Below are 19,958 nucleotides of genomic sequence, written 5' to 3'. Positions count from 1 at the left end.
TAGATACACTTTCTTTTAGCTCCCATTTGCTTGGAGTATCATCTTCCATCCCTTCATTTTGAGCCTATGTTTATCTTTAAAGCTGAGGTGAGTCTCCTGGAGGGAGTATATAGTTGGGTCTTGTTTTTCATATATATTTTTTTTGTGGGGGGAGGGTCTTGTCTTTTAATCCATCCAAACACTCTATGTCTTTTGATTGGTGAATTAAATCCATTTACTTTTAGGATGATTATTGACAGATGAGGATTTGGTACTGCCATTTTATCTTTTGTTTTCTGATTGCTCTCTATCTCCACTGTTTCTTTTTTGTGTTTCTATTTTTTTTTTGGTGGTTTTCTATGATATTTCTCTTTTTTATGTTTCATGTATTTGCTCTAGATTTATGTTTTGTGGTTACCATGAAGTTTGTATAAAACATCTCATAGATAAGACAGTCTTTTTTCTGCTGATAGCATCTTATCTGCATTTGCCTATACAGGTTCTGTCCTTTTCCTCTTCCCCTCTTGTTTTTGTTGTCTCAAATTTTCCCTATTTATGTTGTGAGTCTGTTACCAAATTGAAGTAGGTATCGTTATTTTTTCTGCTTTTTTTCTCCCTTGATATTTCTGCTATATTACAGTGTTAACAATCTATTCTAACACAGAGTTGCAATTTTCTGATTCTATTTATCACCTTACTCGAAATTTTGTGTACTTTTCCTTTTTGTTTTTGGCATAAGAGCTCCTTTCAACATCTCTTGTAAAGCACGTCTAGTGTTGATGAACTCCTTCAGCTTTTGTCTGAGAAACCCTTTATTTCTCCTTCATATGTGAATAATAACTTTGCTGGATAAAGTATTTTTGGCTGACAGTTTTTAATCTTTCAGTATTTTGAGTATGTTATTCCACTCCCTCCTGGCCTATAGTTTCAGCTGAAAAATCTGCTGATAGCCTAATGGGGGTTCCTTTGTAGGTAACCATCCTTTTTTCCCTAGTTGCCTTTAAAATTCTTTGCCATTGACTCTTTTTTTTGTATTTTTGATAAAATTTTTATTAGTTTCCCTTAATGTTAACATCTTATATACCATGGCACATTGTTAAAATTAAAACAAAACAACACAAATGCATTGCTATTAACTAAACTCTAGATTTTACCAGTTTTCCCACTAATGTCCTTTTTCTGTTCCAAGATCCAATCCAGGGTATCACATTGTATTTAGTACCTCTTTGTCATTTGACTTTTGACAGTTTTAATATAATGTGTCTTAGAGAAGACCTTTTTGCAATGAGGTGATTAGATGTTCTCTTGGCTTCATGGATTTGTATGTACAGTTCCTTCCTCAGGCTTGGAAAATTCTCAGCTATTATTATTATTTTTTAAACCTTAATCTTTTTACATCCCTGATATGCTGTTGGTTTCAGTAATCTTTATTTTTATTTATTTTTTTCTGAAAAAATCTTTATTCCAACAGGGCTCTTTATAGCAGTTAATTTTAGAATTAAAATGAGCAAAAATTCAAAGAGTCATGCTCCAATTATAAATCTCTGTTGTCATCACAATTTGGTCATGATTAATATTTTGAAAACTGAAAAATCTTTATTTTATCTCCAAGAAAATTAAGCCAGGTAAAGAAAATTAACTTGAAGTGTTCTTTGAACTTCCTATTCACTTGAAGACATCATCTTATTTTTTTTCCACTTATTTTTGTTTTATTGTGACATATACCTTATATACAGAAGCATGCACAAAACACTGGAGTTTACTTTAAAGAACAGTAATAAAGTAAGTACCTGTGTAGCCACCATCTTTCTCCCCCCTGTGCCTTTTCCCAAAGGGAAAAGGCCCACGGGTATATATATATATTTTTTTTAATTTATTTTTTGACCGCCCTGAACAGCATGTGGGATCTTAGTTCCCTGAGCAGGGATCAAACCCATGCCCCCTGCAGTGGAAGATCAGAGTCTTAACCACTGAACCATCAGGGTAGTCACTCAGCTATTCTTTCTTTAGGTAAACTCCCTGCTCCCTTCTTCAACTCTTCTTCTTCTGGGATAACCCATTACCCTACTGTTGTCCCTCCTGAAAGAGTTGTATAGATCTCATAGAATTTCCTTATTTTTTAAAGACTAACTCTCTTTTTCTACCTGTATCATTTCTAGATTTCTATCCTCAAGCTCGCTAATCCTGTCTTCCATAGGGTCTGCTCTATTTCCAAGGCTTTCTAATGCATTCTTCATCTTGTTTATTAAGTCCTTCAGCTCCAGAATTTGATTCTTTTTTAGAGTTTCAATATTCTGGTAAAATATTCCTTCTGTTAATTAATTTGATTCCTTAGCTCATTGAACTGCCTGATTTTCTCATAGCTCCTTGGGTTTCTTTATGACAGCTATTTTGAATTCTCTATCAGTTAGATCTCAATATGCCATGACTTTAAGTTTGGTTTCTGAAGAATTATCATTTTCTTTTTGCGATACAGTGTTACTGTGGCTCTTCTCTTCCTTGGTGCTTGATGAGTTGCTCCTCTGCCAGTGCATCTGAAGTAGCAAATACCTTTCTTCTTTAGATAAAGTTTTTTTCCCTCTCTTGATTCTAATGATTCAATAGGTTAGCAATTAGAGGTCTTTCTTTTGTTTTCCAGCAGGTGGCATACATAACACAAGTTTTTGGTTTCTCTTACCTGTGCTACCTCTGGTTACATTTGAGAGCTGGCACTTTCCACCCTCCATGGCCTCTGACAGGTGCCCTTGCTATTGCTGCTTGTGCCTCTAGGGTGGTTGGTGCCTTGCTGCTGCTGCTGCTGCTGCTGGGGCACTGGGACGGTGGTGGGCGCTTCTGCCACATCCAAGATCCCCTGAGTCGCAGGCTCTGCCAACATGGGGGGAGGGGAAGACAGTGGGGATCACGGGCACCCTATCGTGCCTGGTGGTGTCAAGTTCGTGGGTGCTGCCATTGCCGGCTTTGGGGGGGCAGAGTTATGGGTGCTTCTGCAGCTGGAGAGATGAGGTTGTGGGCCCCACTGCCACTGCCGCCTAGTCACCTATGGTTGGCTAGTGCTACTGTGGCCAGGAGGCTTGAGTCATGTGTGCCGCCTCTCCTGCTGCTACTGGGTTCTCTGAGGCCGTGGGCTCAGCCACCATGGCTGGGGGACCAGGATTGCAGGCACCACCTCCACTGTTCCCCCGGTTCTGCCTCCTCTATGCATTCCAGTCCACCCTCCTTTAGATGTACAGCTGCGTGGAATTCTCCAGCACCCTGGTATGTTCAGCAGATGCATGTTTGTTGAGTTGTGGATGTTTTACTAGTTGTAGATTGAAGGGCTCAATCCACCATGATGTGGACAACACTCTCTTGTGAGGCCTCTTTTGAATAAAGACTTTTTTATTCCTCATTAAACCATTACCTCACTATGCTATGACTCCTGTGAACATTAGAAAGTCAGACAAACATACCTCATGATTGACTTTCTGCCTACAATACAGTTTGGGGGGTTTAAAAAAGGACAGTAAGTTGTAGTAAGAAAACACTGAAATGAACATGACGTAACAACCCAGTAAAAGATCTCTGAAGGGGTGGGCTAAATAACTTTCTAGAATTTAGGGATACTGGAACCTTATATTTAGTGTTTTTTTCATTGTTCTGAGATAAAGACAACTATCCTTACTGAGGCCTACAAGGTCCTGATATTGACCTTGATATCTAATCCATGTTACCTTTCCATCCTCATCAACAACATCCCTCTTCCCCCTCCAACCCAGCAACATTAAGCTTCCTTCAGATCCATGAATGAAGGTACCATGCTCCCTGCAGCCACAGGGTTTTTGCACTTGTTGTTACTTCTGCATGGAATGCTCTCCCACCCACTGTTACCTAACTACTCCCACTCATCCTTCAGAGCTGAGCTCAATTACCACTACACTTCAGGGAAGCCCTACCCAAACTCCCCGACCAGGACAGGAAGACTCCCATCTTACTTTTAGTCATAGCACCTATCATAGTTGCAAGTTTATATGTAATTTTATATAACATTATATACAATTTATATGTAACTTTTATTCACAGCACTTACCACAGTTGAAGGTTTACATTTACTTATGTGATTATTTAAGTCTATCTCCTCTACTAGGGTGTTCTTTTCACGAGGACAAAACCCACATCCTTTTGGTTTGGGTTTTCTTTTTCAGCCATTTTATAACCAACACATAGCACAGGGCCTACGACATGATAGATGCCTGAAAGTTTTTATTGACTGACTGAATGGCTAAATGCAATGGGAAATAGGAAGGAACAATCTTGAGAAACCCTAATTAAACTGCTTTTTAAAATGTTCTTTCCCAGAACTCAAAACAGGTAAATAAAGTTCTCTTTTAAATGCTCCTTCCAAATAAATGAACAAAAAACCTGCTTATACTTGTAAATGATACACAACAGCCATAGCTTTCTCACCAAACTCACAATGATGAGGCATTGGTTATGCTATTCTTGGATTGTTATCTATTTGCCCACACAAATTCTTAAATTTTTTATTTTTTTATTCAGAGCGTACATAGACTTTATACTGTTGGCATCTTCAGTGCTCCTAGGATACTACATACCCAGAATCAACAATTCAAAGACAAATTAATGTTTTCACTTTTGTAGAAAGATAAACATTTTTTGCTTGTCAGTAGAAATCCCACATGATAGAAAAACCATAAACTTTTCTTGTCAAATAATTTAATTAATACCTCGGTACTTCTTCCTCTTCTAACCTTTTCCTTACTGTAAACTCTGAGTTCCAATCAATATGATTCACCAAATATAAAAGCTTAGTATATTCAAGGCATCATGCAGATGCTAGGGTGCATAAAAGGATAAGTAAGACAGAGCCCTGACCCTCAAAGAAATTATCATTTGGTAGAACTAATCCCCAAGTATGTACTTGATTTTATTAGAAAAAATTGTTTCTAAATTGAGTAAGATCTCAGAAGCCATTTTCCCCAGAGAAGCAATGTCCCTCATGCTGATCAGATGATTTAGCACTACTTACAAAAATCTCAGATTACATACAGTGTTTTTTGTTTGTTTTTTAAAAACACATCCTTTAATACCCTACAGGCTGTACTAACCATTAAAAATCTTACCTCCTCTGTTTTATAATTAACTCTCAGATCAAGCAGGTTAAAGCTATTCTCCTTATAAAGTGCTTGTTCAACATCACTGTGTAAATTTTCCTCACACAAGAAGACTTGAGGTTGACTAGGGTTGAGTGAAGATTCCATGGCAGTACTATTAGCCAGTGACATTTCCATGAATTTCAGCATCTCTCCACTGCAGTGGATTAGAGGTGGCCTTCTAGGAGGTTGTCTGACACACTTAAGAACAAGTTGATCTTTATTTGTGGAAGTGCTAGTTCCCTTTGGATTTTCTTCCTTAAATGAATCTTCCTGTATATTGGTGTCTTCTGCATAATTATACATATGACGTTGGAATTCTGGCTCCTCTGTATAAGATAAGCCTTCTGTCAGATTTTGAAATGTTACCATTTCATTATTAAATGCTTCTGGCTGATGAAATTTGCAAAGGGGTTCAAATTGTCTGAAGGAAGAAATGCTGGTGTCAACTGGCTGAGTTAGTACATTCTGTGAGTAATTTCCAATGTTGACATCTCATTAGAAAGAGAAAGATGAAAATAAGAATTAGCTGACCTGAAATTTATGACTTAACAGTTACATTTACATTCATGAAATCAACTGTTGGAGGCTTTTATGAATTATATATATTTCAACCTTTTTCATTGAGTGTATTTGTGCTAGTGGATACAACAAAACTTTTTTACGTGGAGGAAAAAGTCATCAAGGGACTGCTACAAAAAAGCTTGTTATATATCATTCTTGTCAAATACCATTGCAACAAATTCCAAGGCATCTTCAAAATTCTTTCATTGTACTGTAATTTTAAAATGTTTCAAAACAATACAAACACACAGCACATAGTATAATAGCAAACACACATAAACTCATTTAATCTCACAACAATCTCATGAGCTAGGTACTGTTATTACCCCTGTTTTACAGATAAGAAAACTGAAACATAAGAGATGTTAAGTCACTTGCCTAAGGTCACAGAGCTGGTAAGCAGTGCCTCTGGGATTCCAGAATACTATTTCTAAATGCTATGCTATACTGTTTCTCAATATGACAAATTATCCAGATTTAATACATTTTAAAAAATCAGAAGCAAATAAAGACAAAATGGAAAGAAGTGTTACAAAATTAATAAATGACCCTTCCCTTCTACCTAAATTCCCTCCTTTTCCCCTCCCCCGAGAGAACTACTATACTGAAGCTGGTAAGTATTAATTCTTCCCATCCACATTTTTCTAATTTTACTACTCATTTAAGTACCCTAAATAACACATATCAAGTTCCCAGACTTTCTCATTTTGTGACACCTTAAAGTCTGTAATTTTTTCACAGCACCCCTAGACCAAAAGAAATACTTAATAGTTCCATTTATTAAGTAGTTAAGCTCAAACAACTTAACTATTTTTCCTAACAACTTAGTAGCTGTTTAAAAATACACATAAGCTGAAAGAGAAAAATATTTTATTTCATTCTTAAACAACCAAACTTGCCTGCTAGTTGGGTACACGACTAAGCACAGCACAATGTCTCAAACCTTGGAATTAAGCTGGAATCCAACCCTCACTCCCGACTTCACATTGATTTTCAGGAAGTACTTGCTTTCTATCACAGCAACCTCCAAAAACCCATCTTTGCAAACAAGGCAGTATAGAAAGGATTATAGTATGGTTTTTATACTGAAATAGTGAACTATCTTAAGCTAGTAGCTTGTGGGGTCCAACAGATGTCCAGTATCACTGTTTTCTTCAAATTTCAAAATATCCTGCAGCACCCTGGGCAAATTGTGGGTATATACACCATTATTTTGTTTTAAATTTTTATATAAATAACATATTTTATATATATCCATATAAATGTCTATTTCACTTAAATTTTTGCTTTTCAGACTTAGCCATGTAAATACATGTAGATCTAGTTCATTCTAAAGGATTACACTTTATTCCCTTTCTGTTAAATATTTGTTTCTAATTTTGCTATTAAAAACAGCACTGCAGTAAACATCTTTATACACATTTCCTTGTACACTAATTTAAGAATTTTGGGGGGTTCCCTGGTGGCGCAGTGGTTAAGAATCTGCCTGCCAATGCAGGAGACACAGGTTTGAACCCTAGTCTGGGAAGGTCCCACATGCCGCGGAGCAACTAAGCCCATGTGCCAAAACTACTGAGCCTGAGCTCTACAGCCTGCAAGCCACAACTACTGAGCCCATGTGCCACAACTACTAAGCCCGTGCCTAGAGCCCGTGCTCCGCAACAAGAGAAGCCACCGCAATGAGAAGTGTGCGCACCGCAACGAAGAGTAGCCCCCGCTTGCCACAACTAGAGAAAGCCCGCGCACAGCAACAAAGATATACAAACAAAAAGCTGTTTTCCGTTTCCCTCCTCATATTAAGAAGGCAACAAAGTTCACTACCCTAAATTTTAAAATATCATTTGTGAAGTCATTGGAAAAATATAAAATTAGTCTGAGTATGTTACAAAGTCATGATAACTTTGCATGGTAATAAATACTAATTTGGACAAAAAGAAGTCAGTATGTGTGGCTACCATCCAGTGATTCCCTAAAAGGTTTGGGACCCAGAAGGTGAAGGGATCTCTCAATTAATCAAAAGATATTTACAAAATATCATCGAGACCTATTAGGGTCCACAAAACACTGTATTTCTACTTACCTGATACTTTCTATTCTAATACCTCATTATCAAGTCAAATCCAACACTGAACATCAGTTTTCCCTCCCTTCCCTATGCCACACTTATTCTCTCAGGCACTTGGGTTTGAAAACCAGGAGACATCTTTGGCATCCTTCTACCTCATCACCCATGGGCTACTCAGTTACCAAGTCCTGTCCAATTCTCCTTTAAAAAACGTTCTTCATAACCCATGCTTTCTTTCCCTCCCTACGGCATCATACTGGTCCATATTCTCATGACCTCCTCAGGTCCGTCAGGGGATGGGAGTAGAAAACAGGTCCAAACACAGAGTCCAGATTCTTCTGCTTGACTTCCTAGGTCTTCCATAGCCTGAACCCACATTACCTCTCCAGTCCTCCTCTGCTCAAGTCAGATCAGGCTTCCTTCCCTGCAAATAGATCACGCTCCTTACCATCTCAGTAGTCTGCCCTGGTAAGTGCTTCTCCCTCCTAAAACTTTCCTATCTACCCATTCACCCAGTTTTTAAATTCCTACAACGTCTTTAGTCTAAACTTCCATCTCACAAGTCAGCACCTATTTGTTGACTGTTTTAGTCTTCACCATTCTTTCAAGGGTGTTAGTGTCTGCACTCACATACTATATAGACCTCAGGAGGAGCCCATTTACGGTCTTTCAATATCCCCTACAGCAAACCAACCAGTGTTGTTCAGAGAATATATCGAATAAATCCTGCACTTAAATGATTTATTTCTATTAAAACTTTTCAATCTGCAGCCACTTAACCACTCCCCTGGGGTATTTTATTGAATTACCAAATTAGTAAGTAATTCACCGAGGTTTAACTTTTTCAAACCTGTCATCATTTGCTTAAGGATCAATATAAAAAAAGTCAGGGAGTCAAGCCGGCTGGGCAGGATTGGTGAGAGGCCAGACTTTATGCTTGCCTTTTCCTCTGTCTTCCAAATACATAAATACTGCCTGGGCTGTGGTGAAGGGGGTCTGAAACATCCTTCTTTTGTTTTCCAAATACAAAAAAACCGCCAGGGCCTTATTCCTTCAAAATTTTTTGTGTGCAAACCTAGAACTCCCAATGATAACACTCTTACAACCTTGTTCATACGGCATAATCTACCAATTTCTTTTTTTTTTTTAAGTTAGGCTTCCTTTTTTCATCTTTCATTCTGTCCTGACCCGATTTATGCCAGACTGAAAAACAACAACAACGAAAAACTTGTTCCAATGTTTGGACAGATATTCCAGAGACACTCCTAAGCTGTTTTAGAATGGGTGTTAAAAGAGGTGTCACTGGGGGTACTGGCAAAAATTCTCAAATGTTTTTTTTTTGCCTAAATTTTCAGTCGTATGTCAAATTTTAAACTTCTGAAAAGCAACTGTCTTATTTTCACCTCACAACAACGCAACAAACTTTTCAGGTCGCACAAGTGTGCTCACTTCCAGGGACCATAGTTGCTCGGCTCCACAGTAAGGATTTCGGGCGGCCTCCCTCCGTACTGGGTAACGAGGGAGGGGGAAGAACGCTTTCAACCTTGCCCACGCACGGCTTTTCACACTTCGCAGCGGGGATGCGGCAGCGCTGGAACGTCCCAGTGTGACGTCGGCCCGGCCGCGCCCTCCCCTCGCGGCCGCAACGGCGCCCGCCCGGCTCCCGCACCCTCTGACCCTCTCGAAGTTTCCATGCGCAGAGCTGGGAGATTACTCGGTGTGAGACCCCCACGTCCAGCAGCCCCGGGCTAGCTGACGACTCCTTCCAAGGGAGGACACAAAGCGGGGAGCAGACTCGAAAAGCTCCGGAAGGAACAGTCAGCCCAGCCTCGGCGGGGAACGACGGGAACACGAACTGCCCACACACCTCGGGTCCCTCTCGCGTCCTGCGGGACGCGAACTTCCGGCGCTCAGCCCGGCGCGGGGGCGGGGCTTCCGGTGGGAAGACGAATTCCGTTCGGGGCGGGGCTTCCTGTCCGGGTGGCTCGGTTGCTAGGCTTGGAATTCCATCTCCCGCACGTGGCGCGCGCTTTGGGCGCGGGGGCTTCTGAGCGGTTTGCTAGGCGGACGTCACGCGCAGAGGCCGTTGGATCGGCGGATAAAACCGTCCCTGTGCCGTTCCTGCCCCGGCGCAGGGCGAGCGGCCGGTGGTGGCGCTGAGGCTCGGCGCGCTTCCGTCATGGACTACCGGCGGCTGCTGATGAGTCGGGTGGTTCCGGGGCAGTTTGACGACGCCGACTCCTCGGACAGGTAGGCAGCCGTGAGTACACCGACGCTGTGCGCACGGTGCTCGCTCTTCCGCCGCCGCGGTCCCTTTGGGGAGTTGACGCTTGTTTGTGGTTTGGAAGGAGACTGGTAATTCATCACTCGGGGCTCTTTTCACAGCCTTTTGCTGCTTTCTCCATCCCAGCCAGGTCTTTCTGTTCAGGTGCCGGCAGAGTTAATGAAAGCCGCTTGTCTGTCCGGAGAGTCCAGGGTTCCCAGATTGTTAGCATCGCTGAGAGGCAGAGTTGGAGAGAGCGATTGGGTAACAGGTGTTTGAGCTTTAACTACATTTAGCGTTCAAAAAATATTGGAGCACCTATCGTGTGCCTATTTCTGTTTTCGGCGCTAAAGATAGCGATGAACAAGACAAACCAAAGCCCTGCTGCTATTGAGTTCTGCCTTCTACTTGGGAGGGAGGGCACACCATTAGGTACATAGAGATATTTTTTTTAAAAAACCCAGATGACATATTTACTATGCAAACAATTAAAATCAGTTGATAGACCTAAGTAGTGGCTTTGTTGTAAGGGTTAAGTCCAAATCTGGGGTCTTACTTGGTGGTCCAGCGGTTAAGACTCCGAGCTCCCAATGCAGGGGACCTGGGTTGGATCCCTGGTCAGGGAACTAGATCCTGCATGCTGCAACTAACGATCCTGCGCGCAGCAACAAAGATCCCTCGTGCAGAAACCGAGACCCGGTGCAGCCAAAATGAGTGAATGAATAAATAAATAGTCCAGATCTAAAGGACTCAGGAAGAGCAGCAGGAACAGCAATTCAGGACAGGGGACAGCAGGTGCAGAGGCCCTACGGTGGGATCCCTTTTGGCTGTGAAAGGAAGATCTAGAAGCCATTGTGCCTAGAGCACAGTGCATGTAGTTGAGGAGATTGGTTGGTAATGATACAGAAGTGAGAAGGGGCCAGAGCATGAAGAGCGTTACAAGTGATGGTAAGGTTTTGAGATATTATTCTAGGTCTTATAGAAAGCCACAGGAGGGCTTTTAGCGGGGCAGTGACATCACCTGATGTATGATTTAAAGGAATCATTCTGCTCTGGAGGAGATGGTTTTGGAGGGCAAAGGTGGACACAGTTCAAAAGTACTCAGGTAATTGAGTTCAAAGATGATGGGATCAAGCTAGGGATGTTTTGGAGGGCGAAGGGACAGGGTGTAACGGTAGGTTAGATGTGAAGTGAGAGGCAAAAGGAATTAAGGATAACTCCTACTTGAAAGCAAAATGAAACATAGAGTTCATCTTGGAATTCCAAGAAAATGGTTTTTACTTTATAGTAAGGATTCACTACACATAGATTTTATTAATTTCAGTAAATATAGATTGATCACTTTCTGTGCGTCAGATCTTTTTTTTTTAAAGCACATTCTCTGCATTCAAAGACCTTATTCTTTTTTATTATTGTTATTAATTAATTTATTTTTGCAAGGTTGGGTCTTCGTTTCTGTGCGAGGGCTTTCTCTAATTGTGGCAAGTGGGGGCTACTCTTCATCGTGGTGCGCGGGCCTCTCACTATCGTGGCCTCTCTTGCTGGGGAGCACAGGCTCCAGACGCGCAGGCTCAGTACTTGTGGCTCACGGGCCTAGTTGCTACGCGGCATGTGGGAGCCTCCCAGACCAGGGCTCGAACCCGTGTCCCCTGCATTAGCAGGCAGATTATCAACCACTGCGCCACCAGGGAAGCCCTGTCAGATCTCTTGTTAGTGGATCGTGATACCTTGGTAAATACTCCCCTGAATGACACAGAACTTGCACTCTACCAGGGGAAGCATATCGAATAATTAGACAAATTATTTGTATTAGATTTGGGTAAGTAGTACAAAGGAGAAGTGGGTAAAGAACAGGGCAGACTTTCCTGAGCAAAGATAGTAGGTCAATACTGGAAGGATACGTAGGATTTAGCCAGAGAAATGAGAAGGGCATCCAGAACTACGTTTTCAGATGAGCGTACAGAAGACCTTAGGAACTAAGTTAAGTGGGCAGAAGAAACACAGCCAGTGTGGCTGGTGAGTAGTTAACGGTCATGGGTGTACACTAGACACTGTGAAGGTAGAAACCGGCGGATTTTGCCCACTCCTGGGACTCTGGAGACATTTTTGTTTGTCATAGCTGGCGGGGCGGGGGGGGGGGTGCGCTGGTGGCGTCTGGAAGGCAGGGACCAGAGATGCTGCTGAACATCCTTGAGGCACAGGACAACCGCCCTCAACAAGGGATTGTCCAGCCGAGGGGGGGAAGCCGTGGTACAAATGAAGGTATAGCTTTATCATGCTGCTCTAGGTTATTGGCAATTGAAGGATCGACTTCTGGATTGTGTTTATGAAATTGTAGTCAACAACAGGGGTTTACTGATTATTTGTTCTCTTCCCACCCATATCCGTGGAGATTTGGAGCCCTCTAAGCCATGGCTAGTTAATGAGTCAGGATCGATAATCTGAATTTACTTAAACCACTGTCTGACTGTGTTTAATCTGGTAGGGCATATCATCATGTGTTTTATGTGGTTTCTGTACTCGTTCTCCACCTGAGGGCTCAAAACTGGTAGTACTGCCTCTGGAGTCTGACCTGCAGACATGTTGTGTTTGGTGTGCACAGTGGTTTGTTCAAATTGAATATACCAGGTAAGTGGGAGATTTTACCCAAAAACCCAGAGATCTGGCTTCTCTTGAAAAACTAAGAAGATACAGTAACACTCGTCTGAATTCTCACGTGGCATAAAAAGACCCTGTTAGTTGTGCTCCCTTTACTCTGGGCCAGTTCTCTGGGTTTGACAGTCTCCGCTTCTCCTCTTTAATTATACCCAGCTTTCTTCTCTCATTTGTGCTGCTTCTCTTCACCGTCCTTCCCTTCATGAGCAAGGGTGATTTGAAGTTCTTTGTGTAACACAAGTCTTGATACAGCTCCTTTTGTTGCAGAATGATAATTGAGTTCAAGGTAAGGCTTGAAATAAGCCTTACCTTGAAATAAGGCTTTCGACTTATTCCCAAGTTTGGTCAGAAAGTTTCCCCCACCCCCTCTTAAAGCAGCTCTGTGAATGGTTTTTCCTGAAGTTCAGGTCTGGTGTACACATCAGAGTTAGTTCATTCAGCAGAGAAGATAATAATATAAATTCTAACTTCATTAAGGCAGGGGTGGATTTAACCACCTTATGTACTTCTTCCATGGTAGGACCTGGAGAATAAGTGAACAGCTGGAACAGAAACCTGAGAAACAGGAGAACTTGGTGTTACGTTTGAGTTTATTGGGAGATGTTGTAAGGGAACCTTTTAGATTTATTGGTATAGGTGTAGCCTACTATATCATAAATAAATACATATGCAAGTCCAATTAGAGTATGTGTAAACATGCCAAAACATTGTTATTTCCAGTGAAAACATTGACTTGAAGACTGTCAAAGAGGAAGGTGATATTCTGTTTGAAGACCTTCAGAATAACGTGGATGAGAAGATGGGTGAAGGTGAGATGGAAGGGGAGGAAGAGGAGGATTATGACAACGATGATGACTGGGACTACGATGATGGATTTGGAAAACTGGTCGGGTGCTCAGCCTCAGGTGGAGGGAGTAACCTGCAGGTATCTGATGAACCGTCCTGTACATCTTTGCATTGTTTGCTTATGTCTTCTTTTTTTTTTTTTTTTTTGCGGTACATGGGCCTCTCACTGTTGTGGCCTCTCCCGTTGTGGAGCACAGGCTCCAGACGCGCAGGCTCAGCGGCCATGGCTCACGGGCCCAGCCGCTCCACGGCATGTGGGATCTTCCCGGACCGGGGCACGAACCCGTGCTCCCTGCATCAGCAGGCGGACTCTCAACCACTGCACCACACCAGGGAAGCCCTATGTCTTCTTTTTTAAAAGGCCTTTTTGTGGTTCTAGAATTGAGTAACTGAAAGGTTTTCACCAGGTTATATTGCACCATAGCCCTAGCCTTTACTGGTTTTCATTCTTCATCCTTTCCATATTTCTGATAATGATGTACATTTGTTCTGTAATCGTAAATTTAAAAAGTTATTTAAATTGTCATAAGATAATGAACCTAAAAATCTGCCTGGGAAAAGACACAAAAAGGCAGATTACTACAAATGGTTAGGAAACAGAGAAAAAGTTCAGCTTAATTAGTAATTAAAGAAAAGCAGAGAGTATGTAGAGATTTTTTTCTTTCACTTATGAACTGACAGAGACACAAAATATGTAATTGATGGTCAAATAAATGGGTACAGTTATTTGGAGGATAAATTGGTGCGTGATAAAAGCTTAATAGAATAAGTGCTTTGACTCAGCAGTTCTTCTAGGAGGGTCCCAAGACTTAGTTACAAGAATGATCCTGGATTGTTGTTTCTGGCAGAGGAATGTTGGAAACGACCTTAATTCGTCGTTTCCAGTGGGACTGGTTCACACAGCGAGATATTATGTAGCCATAAAGTCTGTTGCCATGGAAAACTGTCTTAATGACATGGAGAAATGTTCCCGATCTGCCATCTTCTACCAAGTGCAGAATGCAGGTTACCAAGCCGCATAGAGCCTGCCCCTCAAACTGCAAGGACTAAGTGTTGGGAGTGTGCAGAACCAGAGGGTCCAGACGGTGCATCTTCCTGGAACATAGAGGTTCCTGGAGCATGAAGATAGGGGGCGGGGGAAGCAGAACTATTTCTTTGAAAATTAAAACAGCTATATTGTGGCCTAGAATGCATACGTTCTTGAATAACCAAAGAAATTTCACATTTACATGCGGTATTGCTTTGGCAACTCCTTCACTGATTCACTGGTGAGACTGAGCAATTTCAACATAGAGTGGAATTTCTTTTAATAAAGCTAGGGGGAAAAATATATATGCTTAAATGTTAACTGTTAATCTTTGGGCACTGGGCTTATAGGTAATTAAAAATTTACCTGTGGTTTCTACTGTGAACATGTATTATTTTAAGTTATATTTAATAGAAAACAAATTTTAAGTTCCCTGTAAATAAGAAACTACTCAGCCTCCAAGTTCACGCTTAGATACCAGGATTGAATCAGTCCTTGTGACAGGCCCTTTTTTTTTTTTTTGCGGTACGCGGGCCTCTCACTGTTGTGGCCTCTCCCGTTGCGGGGCACAGGCTCCGGACGCGCAGGTTCAGGGGCCATGGCTCACGGGCCCAGCCGCTCCACGGCATGTGGGATCTTCCCGGACCGGGGCATGAACCCGTATCCCCTGCATCGGCAGGCGGACTCTCAACCACTGCGCCACCAGGGAAGCCCAATGACAGGCCCTTTTAATCTCTGTTCTCTTATTTACAGGTTCTGGATATTGTCTCCCCTCTCTTCCCTTTTTTTCCCATTACTTCAGTTTGTGCATTGCACCAGTCTAAGTGCTAAGCCTTGTACTTAATCTTTCCCTCTCTTGAGACACTAAGCCCAAAATGAAATTCCTGGAACCAGTTTAACGTTGGTCTTAGCTCTTTATTATACACTTGGGGGTAAATGAACATTCTCACATTTTAAATCTAGAAACCAGTCAAATTAGAAAAATGCGTTTAATTTTAATTTGTTATTTATAATAATGAAAAATATGTTGTAGAGAGGTTAGAAACAAAAGCAAAAATGCAGATTATATAGACTTTATTTTAGCCAGTGACTTTGTCCTATTTCAAATGCCTTTTTTAAAAAAATAAATTTATTTTTTTATTTACTTTATTTATTTTTGGCTGCATTGGGTCTTCATTGCTGCACGCGGTCTTTTCTCTAGTTGCGGCGAGCGGGGGCTACTCTTCGTTGTGGTGTGCGGGCTTATTTCTGTGGCTTCTCATTGCAGAGCACGGGCTCTAGGCGCACGGACTTCAGTGGTTGTGGCTTATAGGCTCTAGAGCGCAGGCTCAGTAGTTGTGGCGCACAGGCTGAGTTGCTCCGCGGCATGTGGGATCTTCCTGGACCAGGGCTCGAACCCTTGTCTCTCCTGCATTGGCAGGTGGATTCTTAAGCACTGTGCCACCAGGCAAACCCTCAAATGCCTTTTTAAAAAACTTCTTGGGCAAATTTGATTGATCCTTCCCTTCCCTTATGGTACTCCCCTAAGTACTGATACTTTAATAGTTAACTACGGGACTTCCTTGGTGGCGCAGTGGTTAAGAATCCATCTGCCAATGCAGGGGATCTGGGTTTGATCCCTGGTCAGGGAAGATCCCACATGCCCATGCGCCACAACTACTGAGCCTGTGCTCTAGAACCCGCAACTACTGAGCTCACGTGCCACAACTACTGAAGCCTGCGTGCCTAGAGCCTGTGCTCCGCAACAAGAGAAGCCACCACAATGAGTCCACGTACTGCAATGAAGAGTAGCCCTGCTCACCGCAACTAGAGAAAGCCGCCGTGCAGCAACAAAGACCCAACGCAGCCATAAATTAATTAACTAATTAATACTAAGGGAGAAAACGTTATGAACCTTAGGCTTGTACTTATAATTAGAGCTTTAGTCTCTGGAACTCATTTCTTCCAGGCAAATCGACAGACTCCCAGTTACAATTCAGCCAAAATGTCTACTCCATCAGACAAGGTCTTACGGAAATTTGAGAATAAAATTAATCTAGGTGAGTTTTTAAGATACATTTCCTCACTGGGCTATGAGAAAATTCTTCAAAAACCACAAAATGTTATAAAATTTTATTAGATTAGGCAATGGATATATTCTGTGTTACTGACTAAATACCAATGCTTAGAGAAAATTAAAAACTTAGTCATTTAAAAACATGGCTTCAAGGAAAGACTTTAACTTACACATTTTTAGTTGTGTTTTCTCTCCTGTTGTAGAAATACGAAGTTACAGATACCCATTCAAGTTATTGTCTGTTTTGTATTAGATTTTGTAGTAAGATGATCTCGTAGTAGGATGTTGAAAACACTAGGTATAATTACGTTTTGTTTTACTCGAAACTTTTTGTGTGGCGTTAATCATTTAGTGAGCTATTGAAAGCAAGGAATCAGAATGTGGATTTGAAGCCACTTGGGAAATGCAGGGTCATCTTTCTCTCGTAGACGCTGACTATTACAGACCTGGTACAGCATCTCTCATATCTCATCTTGCCTATCATAGGGCTGTAATTTGAAATGAAACTGACAGTTTTAGAATTAACTTGGAATACAGGCAGTTATATTATCTATGTTAGTCGTACAAAACATTAAAAAATGTCTGAAATTCAACGTACGCAGGTGAAGTAATTTTGAGAGATTTCTGGATCTAGATTTTTATGGCTCAGAAATGACGGCTGTGGTGATGAAAGTGACAACTCTTGATAGTAAGGAAGCACAGCTTAGCGCTTGCCCTTAAAAACATTAAACACTTTTTTCATTACTACAATAGATACTACGTATAATAAAATATTTAGAAAATGGAGAAGGCGGAAAGTATGCTAGTCAGAAACTTTTGTCTTACATGTTGTTCATGTTGTGGGGTTTTTTTGTTTTTTTTAGAAAAACTAAACGTTACTGATTCTGTCATAAACAAAGTCACGGGAAAGTTTAGACAAAAGGAAGCAGATATGTAAGTAATATTTCAAGTATATAAAATAAATAAATAAATAAAACTAACCCTGGCTGGTAGGAAGTAATTCTAGACAAAGTAGTAGCATCTTTGTCATCATTCTTTTGCAAAGGATGTTCCTTTGTGTACCTGAACCAATTCTTTTTTTTTATTTTTTTAAGTTTAAATGAGGGTATCCTATGCCTTTGTAGGTTGAAAATATTAAATGAGTTTTCTTAAGAAATCTGTGCTAAAACTATAATCCTGTGAAATTCACAAATGTGCTCTCAGGAGGGGAACAGTGTTTGTACATTACAGTTTGAACTAGAATGTTAGAGTAAAAAAATGTTCCCTTTTTAGAACTTATTGAGAATTGTTTCCTTCCATGGAATATTTTTTAAAATGTAAGGGCAGATTTAAAACTAAATAGTGATACAACAGAGAACAGTTTTCATGTACAACTCTGTTCCCAAAGCCAAATGTTTAAGATCTGGCTAACCTCCTATTGCTAATGGCTCTAAGGCATTAACAATATATTACAGAAAGTGACAATAAGATCATATAAATGGCAGTGTTAGAACTGAACTTAAAAACCAGTTTTCTTCTAGTTTGTTGTTATGCCCAAGGGATACCAGCTTTTTGAGAAACAGCATTTCCTGTTTCATTCAAGTGTCTGTTTGAATCTTTGTTAATAGTTTAGGTTAGCCTGTGAATTGAGTCACTTAGTGTGAGCCGAAGCCATCAGAGCCTGCGTTTTAATGCAGTAACTGTCCTGAAATGATAAAAACTTGTGTCTTTGTAGAAAAGGACTCTGAAGAGAAAGCCTTGTATATGACTTTAATTCTATACTAATAGAATCATTAAAGGTCTAAGGACAGTAGTTAACAGATTTGATGTTTTCTTTTTTCCGACATGGTTCACTTTATCTCACTGCTCTACTTATTTAATGCTTCTGAAACATGGATGGCGTTTTTTTTTTCTTACTGCAGATATGCTCCTTTTGCCCTAGGGAACGGAATTGCTTATTAAGGGGAAATGAAGTTTCACAAAGTGATGAAACTATGATGAGGTCGTGAAGCGTGTTATTGAAGGAACTACCTGCTTAGGAATTTCATGGAACGATGTACATTTAGAAACTTTTGGTTTTGGCTTCTCTGAATTTTGAATGTCACTTCTGTTTTTTTGGTTCTGCCTTAGGTATCGCATCAAAGATAAGTCGGACAGAGCAACTGTAGAACAGGTACAGTTGAAATGTGTTGCAAGCTCTTATTTTAAAGTAGCATTTCTTCTGTCTTTGAGTTGTAATTTGCTTTCATCCTTCTTGCTTAATGCTAATGTCACCTAGAACTGCTTCTATGTAAAATTGCTCCTTGTTTGAGATTAGAGAGCTACATTTTGCTTTATTTCTAATAGGACTATTAATAGAAAAATTAGAATCATGCCCCCCTTCTGTGGCCCTGTGAAGCCACTACACAATGCCTTCATCTTCTGGGGGGAAGCAGAATTGACTGTAAGACCAGAAATCTTTTCTTTTGTCTTAAACAAGGTCTGCAGGGATTTTGTGAACCTTTCCAGGTGGTGAGTCAGGTATCACCCACAAAGCGTGTGTGTGAGAGAGAGAGAGAGAGGGGGGTAGACAGATAATGCCTTCAAATTTTCAATTAGAATCCCTTACTTGGTTTAGAAGTTATGCTTGTTTTATTCTTTATTCACGAATGGGGAAAAATCAGCCCCTGATTTTCCCACATGTAGAGGGTTGTAATTGGGTATTAGGATTGGCCCAGATTTTGGTTGTGAAGAGAGTGATAAAAGAGGTCAGAACGTTGCTTCTGCTGCCTACCACGCTCCCCGACCCGTACATATATGCACAAACACGTTTCGAATAGTAGCCTCTTCGCCCTACAGGTTCTTGGTTTAAGACACAAGCACGCATTCTCTCCACCTCCATCCCAAGGGAGTCACACCCAACCTGGGCTCCAACCCATTTGTGCAAATGAAGAATTCCACCCTCAGTCTGGCAGGAGCAGGTCAGGTCTGGGATCTGTGTCTTTGTTTTCCTCTGATTTAGTTATTTTGTGTATTTTGTGACTGAGAACGAAGTGTGGTCCAACTCAGAGAGATGAGGCAGCTTTCATTTTCAAAGACCCTGAAATCCTTTTTCTCTTGGGAAATTAATTTTGAACAAGAGCGTATATCTTGAGTCTTAAACTGTCTTTTAAAAATCTATATTTGTAAGTTGACTTGCCTCTCCTGTGTCTCTTCCCCTATTTTGTTTTCAGCTATTTGGGCCTCTCGCCTGGCTCCCCCGCGATCTTGCAGAAGCCCAGGTCTCTGCACAGATTCCCGCTCACCCAGCTTACTTGCCCTCTGTCTACCCGCGCGCAGAGGAGCAGCGGCAGTTACTGCCTCTTTACGCACTTTCCTTTCATTCTGCTCCAGTT

At 41.1% G+C, this 19,958-nt stretch overlaps 2 protein-coding genes across 4 annotated transcripts in view; one reads left to right on the top strand and one right to left on the bottom strand.

The window, feature by feature from the left end:
• The window catches only part of CAGE1 (cancer antigen 1), a 44,016-nt gene extending 34,046 nt beyond the window's left edge, over positions 1 to 9,970 (bottom strand). Inside the window, exon 1 of the mRNA XM_060163733.1 lies at positions 9,436 to 9,970. The gene's annotated coding sequence lies outside the window, so the exon portion shown is untranslated. The remainder of the gene's footprint in view (positions 1 to 9,435) is intronic.
• RIOK1 (RIO kinase 1) overlaps positions 9,749 to 19,958 on the top strand; it is a 33,257-nt gene continuing 23,047 nt past the window's right edge. For 2 of the 3 annotated variants that reach the window (XM_060163734.1, XM_060163735.1), the window contains exons 1-5: positions 9,749 to 10,008; positions 13,397 to 13,601; positions 16,498 to 16,588; positions 17,469 to 17,538; positions 18,715 to 18,757. In XM_060163734.1, the coding sequence (XP_060019717.1) occupies positions 9,938 to 10,008; positions 13,397 to 13,601; positions 16,498 to 16,588; positions 17,469 to 17,538; positions 18,715 to 18,757 (480 nt within the window). In that variant the 5' untranslated portion in view covers positions 9,749 to 9,937. The remainder of the gene's footprint in view (positions 10,009 to 13,396; positions 13,602 to 16,497; positions 16,589 to 17,468; positions 17,539 to 18,714; positions 18,758 to 19,958) is intronic. The other variant, XM_060163736.1, reaches the window with a different exon arrangement.

The sequence above is a fragment of the Lagenorhynchus albirostris genome, chromosome 10 (genome assembly GCF_949774975.1).
Source record: "Lagenorhynchus albirostris chromosome 10, mLagAlb1.1, whole genome shotgun sequence".
Classification (NCBI taxonomy): domain Eukaryota; kingdom Metazoa; phylum Chordata; class Mammalia; order Artiodactyla; family Delphinidae; genus Lagenorhynchus; species Lagenorhynchus albirostris.
Note: the sequence above shows the minus strand (reverse complement) of the source record. Positions and strands in the feature narration are given on the sequence as shown.